Raw genomic sequence first — 5,871 nt, 5'->3', positions numbered from 1 at the left:
CTGCTGCCGCCACCGCCACTACTGCTGTAATAAAGCAGGAATCTCCACAGACAACTGCTCCTGTGGTCAGTGTGCAGGAGAAAATGAACACAGCCGACTCCCTAAAAGTAGCTCAGCAGGATGCTGTGACTTCAGACCAATTGGCAAAAACACAGGCAACCGTTGCGATAGAAGGATGTACTGACGAGGAGAACACGGACAGTGGAGGAGAGGGCATGTACAGAGAACGTGATGAATTTGTAGTTAAGATTGAAGATATAGAGACACTAAAGGTAATTTGTGTACTTGATGTGGGGGCAAAGAAAAATCATAAAAAATCCCGCATCTGAATTTAGCCTCCACAAACTACCAAAAGGGGAAAGGCTGTAGTTTTCTATTCCTATTCCAGTATCACTTGGCTGCTTCCAACGTGCCTTAAAGGTGTCTTTCTGCTGGATTTTTTTTAAAGTAGCAGTAGGCTTTCAAGTATAAGGTCTTGAGGAAATGGCTTTTGGACTTCTGCAAAAGATCTTGGAATCGTCTTGTCTCTTTTGGAAGAGGTTCTGCTTGCTATTCCAACAAGAAAAGACTTCCATAAGCAACCAGTACAGCTTTTCGCATGAGTTAGTGGGAATGTTCTTTGTTGTCTTTGATTTCTGGTTTTGTTTTGGTTTTGTTTCTTCTTTATTTTAAATTCAAACAGTCATGAAGAAAGAATCAAAACTTTATTATATATTTTCCAAAAAGGGAGGTTTTTGAGTTAGTAGTTTGCCTGTAGGATTTATAGAGAATTCTCATTAGAGCTAAGAATTACAAATTTGTTTTTAACATAGTTTGTCTCAAACTACGTGAAGAAGAAAATCAAACTAATTTGGTTTTTACGGTTAAGTTGAACTGAAAGTGTTAAAATCTGGTTCACTAATTCATGCTAAACTGTCTCTTTTCACATCAGTGCCGTAATGTCCCTGGGCTTCTGCTACAGAAATTCTAAGGATCTGGAAGATTTTTGCTACTTGTTGAGATTCTTGCATCTTTGTTTTTAAAAAACTTTCACAGAGCAAAAGAATAAGACATTGGAATAATGTCATATTGTTTAAAAAACTGAAGTTCAGTGGCTCAGTTGCATGGTACACAAGTTCAGACATCACACTGTAGGCAAAGCTGGTTGGCACAATATCGCTGTGAAAGTAGAATTTGTAGATTGCATAATACATTATTGCACATTCATGTCATATGGTCTTGATGCAAACAGCGTGTAATAACTAAAGTCTGGGATTTTGAATGAGTTATTTCACTTTCATCCTTGGGTAACTTGCTCAAAAAGTAGAATGCACAAACACACTTCTGGGGAAAAAAATAAGCACTGCTTCTAGCAAATAATTGTGTGTTCTTACAGGTCGCTTTGCAAACAGGAAAAGAGCCTCCCGCTATTTGGAAAGTGCAGAAAGCTTTACTGCAGAAGTTTGTTCCTGAAGTGCGAGATGGACAGAGAGAGTTTGCTGCTACTAACAGTGTAAGTCTTAAAAATTCCTTATGAAGCCTCATGGGAACTTATTTCCCTAATGGCAGTGTAGGAAACAAAACGTGATTCAGATGTATATTCTTAGGAAGCATCTTGGGGGGGGCAGAATAGGATGGGGGGAACTGTTTCTTTATTTCCTCCTGCTCTAGAATTCTCTCTAGACATGTTCATGGGCAGATTCTCATTTCCAGCATGGGTTGTATGGTATCATTCAGGCTGCGTGAAGGAACAAGTTGTCAAAACCAGCATAAAGTCAGTGGAAGCAGTTGTGTGATCCAGCTGCTTTCCACAGTGGGAAGGAAATCATTTCAACAGGCATCCCTTTGCCAGGCAGCTAATCCTTTTGGAATAACACATGAGAAGGATTAAGTAAAGGGAGAAAATGAAGTCCAAAGTACCTCTTGCCTTATTTTCTTACTTTAAATATTATGTGGAAATCCATTGGAGAATTTCTCTTAAATTATAAATGCTGTAGGATGACTCATCTTTGTATGTAAACAAGTTGTTTTTAAATGAGTCTTTACTATTTAATTTTTTAATTGTTAAACTGGTTGATTTTACTTAACAGAAACACTTGTGTATTTGTTTGTTTTAGTATCTTGGGTATTTTGGGGATGCAAAAACAAAATACAAACGAGTGTATGTGAAGTTCATTGAAAATGCAAACAAAAAGGAATATGTCAGAGTATGTTCAAAAAAGCCACGAAGCAAACCTGTACAGTCAGCAAGGTATTTTATTTCAATTTGGTTTTCATTTTGCCATATTGTTTTCATATTAAGTTCACGTCTATTGTAATAAGCAAGATTTATATCACAGGGTTATGTTAATTCAGCTTTAGGTTGGAAACTGACAACGGTGTGTTTTGCTTTAAGAATTGAGATAGAAATTATTGCCATATCAAGATGTCCGTACCTTGAATCTGTGGATTGCAATAATCATACATTTTAGAGGTTTTAGGGCTCCACCTGCTATTTCTTCCTGTCATCTCTTGCCCTGCTACTCAGTGTAAGAATAGAAGCTACAGATGTAATGACTTAAATTTTTGTGTGTTTTCTCCTGTTCTCTGGACGTTGCAAGTTCAGTGTATTTTTCTGGATTGCTTTAATGACCACCCTATCACAGCACACTAGAAGTACCCTGCTTTCTTCTCAGTCCTGGAAAGTTAATTTAAAAACAAAAGTTCATTGTTGAAGTTGGTTATTGCAAGTATGTTTTTCCTTTTTTTGTATGTCCTTGCACACCAAAGGTATTTTACTTTTCTTATTGCACCTCCCCCACCCCATCACCCTGCCCCAAAAAGCCTTGTCACTCTGAGTCATTCCGTGTAACCTCTATCCATGCTTTAAAATCAGTAAGTTCAGTACTATTGCTTGTAAACCACCACGAAGGAGACATAAAATCCTAACAAACGTGACCGGTAGCGTGGTTGTCGTTACTCTAGTAAATATACTACTGGTCCTGCACAGTCTTATGACCGTGTCTCTCACACACGTACTTCGGCTGTCTGAGATTTCCTCTGTCACCTCTGTGCTTTGGAAAAGACTGCACGTTCCGTGCTCAAAACTGCAGTGCATTATTAGTCCTAAAGTACGTAACTTCGTAGTTATGATATTAAGTTTCCCGTTTTGAGTGGTGGGAAGAGAAAGGAGAGGAGTTGTCTGGTTTCTTATTCCAGTCCTCAAGTTCCTGCATTTCCTGCATTTTTACCTGGATGATATGCTCTCCATCTTTGTATGAATACAACATCCTGAATTCACTTTGACAGCAAATCTCATTGATTACTTGTATTTGTTCAAGTCTGTCAAGTCCGATTTTCTTTCTCGTTAAATAGTACATTTTAATATTAACTCCAATCTCCTATAGCTCATAAATTATACTAACATTGGGCAATTTAAACCTTCTGTGCATGTTTATCTAATTATAAAATTGGTATACTGTTTAATCATAAGTAGTTGAGAGTAATTGTAAGCATTATATTAAAAATATAGTAGTATAGTATCTATGACCTAGTTCCTAGTTACAGGTGACAATGAAATAAGAATATATACTCTATGGGGAATATATTCCAGTGAAGTAAGACTATGTAGTTAATTTATTAATGCCAAAATTTGTGTGGTAATTATTTTCATAACGATCATCTTCATAATATTGCAGGACTATTCATTCCAAACCTAGTAGTAGCAACAACAAAATACCTGATCCACCAACACCAAAACCAACAGCAACAAAAGTCTCTTCTGTGAAACCCAAAGCTAAACAGCCAAAGGTAAAGGCTGAACCACCACCAAAGAAAAGGAAAAAGTGGAAAGAAGAATTTTCATCTTCCCAGTCTGATTCTTCGCCTGAGGCCCAGAGCGATGAGGATGGTGAGCAAGATACTGTTGTTAGCATCCAGGCCATTTTGAACTTAACTGGAAATAGTAGTATAAAAATACGTTGCTTGACCTTGCAAATTTTTCTTTGCTCGCCTCAGGGAAAAAAAAAAATCTGACAGTGCCATATAAAACTGATTTCTTGAAACTTTTGACTTGTTTTGTGCATGAGCAAATGTGTGCAATGCAAGTTACCTTAAATGTAGCTTGACAATTACATACAGTTTTACTACTTGCTTCCTAAGACTGGTACAGTTGTAGGAGAAGGAAGCGATTGGACTTTTGAATACGTGGAACAATCAGGTACTTCGTGAATTTCCCACTCCCTGTCATGTCTAAAGTAACATTCCTGCAATGCCTGTCTGCGTGCAGATGTGGGCAGAATTCCGATGCGACTGTTGTTTTCTCAAAACCCAAGAAGAAAGAGCCGTTGACTTTTTGGCTGCTTCATTGCTTGTCCGACTGTCAGCTGTTCGAGTGCAGCCTGCTGAGCAGATTTGCAGTTCAGACATTGATGGTGTCTTGGCACATTGAGATACAATGTTTGCAGTAATTCACCAGAAGAGAAAGGAATTTTTGAAGTGCGTAGAGACTACCTGTGGTAGCAGATAGAGAGTGTTTTTGTTTTGAGTGTTTTGTTGTTTATTTCCTGTATGTTTGAAGTTAAACTCTGTAGTACTCATGTTTTGTGTTACTGCGTTTCCAAAGCATGGTGGCTTCAGTGACATTAACTATGGATAAGCTAGGGTTGGCGTGCTGGAACAGTGCCTCTGCTGAGGGCAGCACCTTTTTCAAGCAGTCTTCCCCAAATGACCGTTACTACGTACAGTTGCCCATTTTTAAAATTTCAAGTGATGATAGTCATCCATAGAAATGTGGGTATCCGAGAAAGTTTAACAGCCTTGCTAGCGAAATTACTGCAAATACTGGCGTTGTATGTAAATCCACAAAAAGCTCCAGAGCGCTCGCTAGTACTGATGGCTGCGCCACGGGCATGTTTAAAATCACCATCAAGGAGAAAATGAACGCTTCCCGTAGGTGTACCAATACGCCTACAGTGCTTTGCTGGTAAAATCCGTTTTACATGGTTTTTTGGATTTGGACAATTAGATGAGATTGATATCAATGGTATGCAGGCTCCTAAGTGACATTAGTGCTTTCGAGTGGTTTTCTGTTGGATGACTTCAAGTTTTGTGGTTTTGGGAGGTTACTTGCATTGACATGAAACCTGCACTTAGGGGCACTTTGCTACACTGAAGTTATTCATTATCCCATTTCTCTAGACTTCCAACTACAATAATAATGTTTACATTTCCTAAAATATTATAATCTGAATGCTGATTGTTAGAAGTAATTGTATGTGTTTCTTCAAAAATTGTACCATTTGTACCAGATTTGCTCTTTGTACCTGGTTTTGGCATGTAAGGGGGTTTGGGTATTATATCTGATTGCATTGAGTTTTCAGCTCTTGGGATACCAGTAGGGGTCACTTGTGGGTTAAGAGAGAAACCTTCAGTTTTGAAAAACACAGATATTTGCAGGGTGTTGAGGGGAAAAAAATAATTATATTCTGATTTATTTTCAGAGCTTGTACCTCCAGCTCCCCTTGTTACTCGCTTTTTGAACACAAGAGCTATGAAAGAGACTTTTAAGAGCTACATGGAGTTGCTTGTTAGCATTGCCTTGGATCCAGACACGATGCAAGCCTTGGAAAAGAGCAATGGTAAGTATGTTTAACATATTTATATTTTTATTTGATTTTAAGGTTATTAATCAGTAAAGCAAGTGTATTTTAAAAAAGAAAAAGAAAACCCACCAAACTTTTAGCTGCATACCCACATCTGCAGAACGCTGTACACAAATTACTTAAGTGTGTGTGTATATGTATCTATATTTGCACTGTCTCTGAATAATCAAAGTAATTTGGAAACACTGTTTTGTCTGCTTTCTTACATTAGGCTTGTGCTATGAATATCAGAACTGAGCTCTTTATTCCT

At 37.9% G+C, this 5,871-nt stretch overlaps 1 protein-coding gene across 1 annotated transcript in view; it reads left to right on the top strand.

Annotated features, from left to right (window-relative positions):
• Window positions 1-5,871, top strand: part of QSER1 (glutamine and serine rich 1) — a 23,483-nt gene that overhangs the window by 10,551 nt on the left and 7,061 nt on the right. Inside the window, exons 5-9 of the mRNA XM_010142814.1 lie at window positions 1-272; window positions 1,376-1,492; window positions 2,097-2,230; window positions 3,657-3,868; window positions 5,460-5,597. Of these exons, the coding sequence (XP_010141116.1) occupies window positions 1-272; window positions 1,376-1,492; window positions 2,097-2,230; window positions 3,657-3,868; window positions 5,460-5,597 (873 nt within the window). The remainder of the gene's footprint in view (window positions 273-1,375; window positions 1,493-2,096; window positions 2,231-3,656; window positions 3,869-5,459; window positions 5,598-5,871) is intronic.

This window comes from Buceros rhinoceros, unplaced genomic scaffold, assembly GCF_000710305.1.
Source record: "Buceros rhinoceros silvestris isolate BGI_N320 unplaced genomic scaffold, ASM71030v1 scaffold13719, whole genome shotgun sequence".
NCBI lineage: Eukaryota > Metazoa > Chordata > Aves > Bucerotiformes > Bucerotidae > Buceros > Buceros rhinoceros.
The sequence above is the reverse complement of the archived record's forward strand: the minus strand, read 5'-3'. Positions and strand labels throughout refer to the sequence as shown.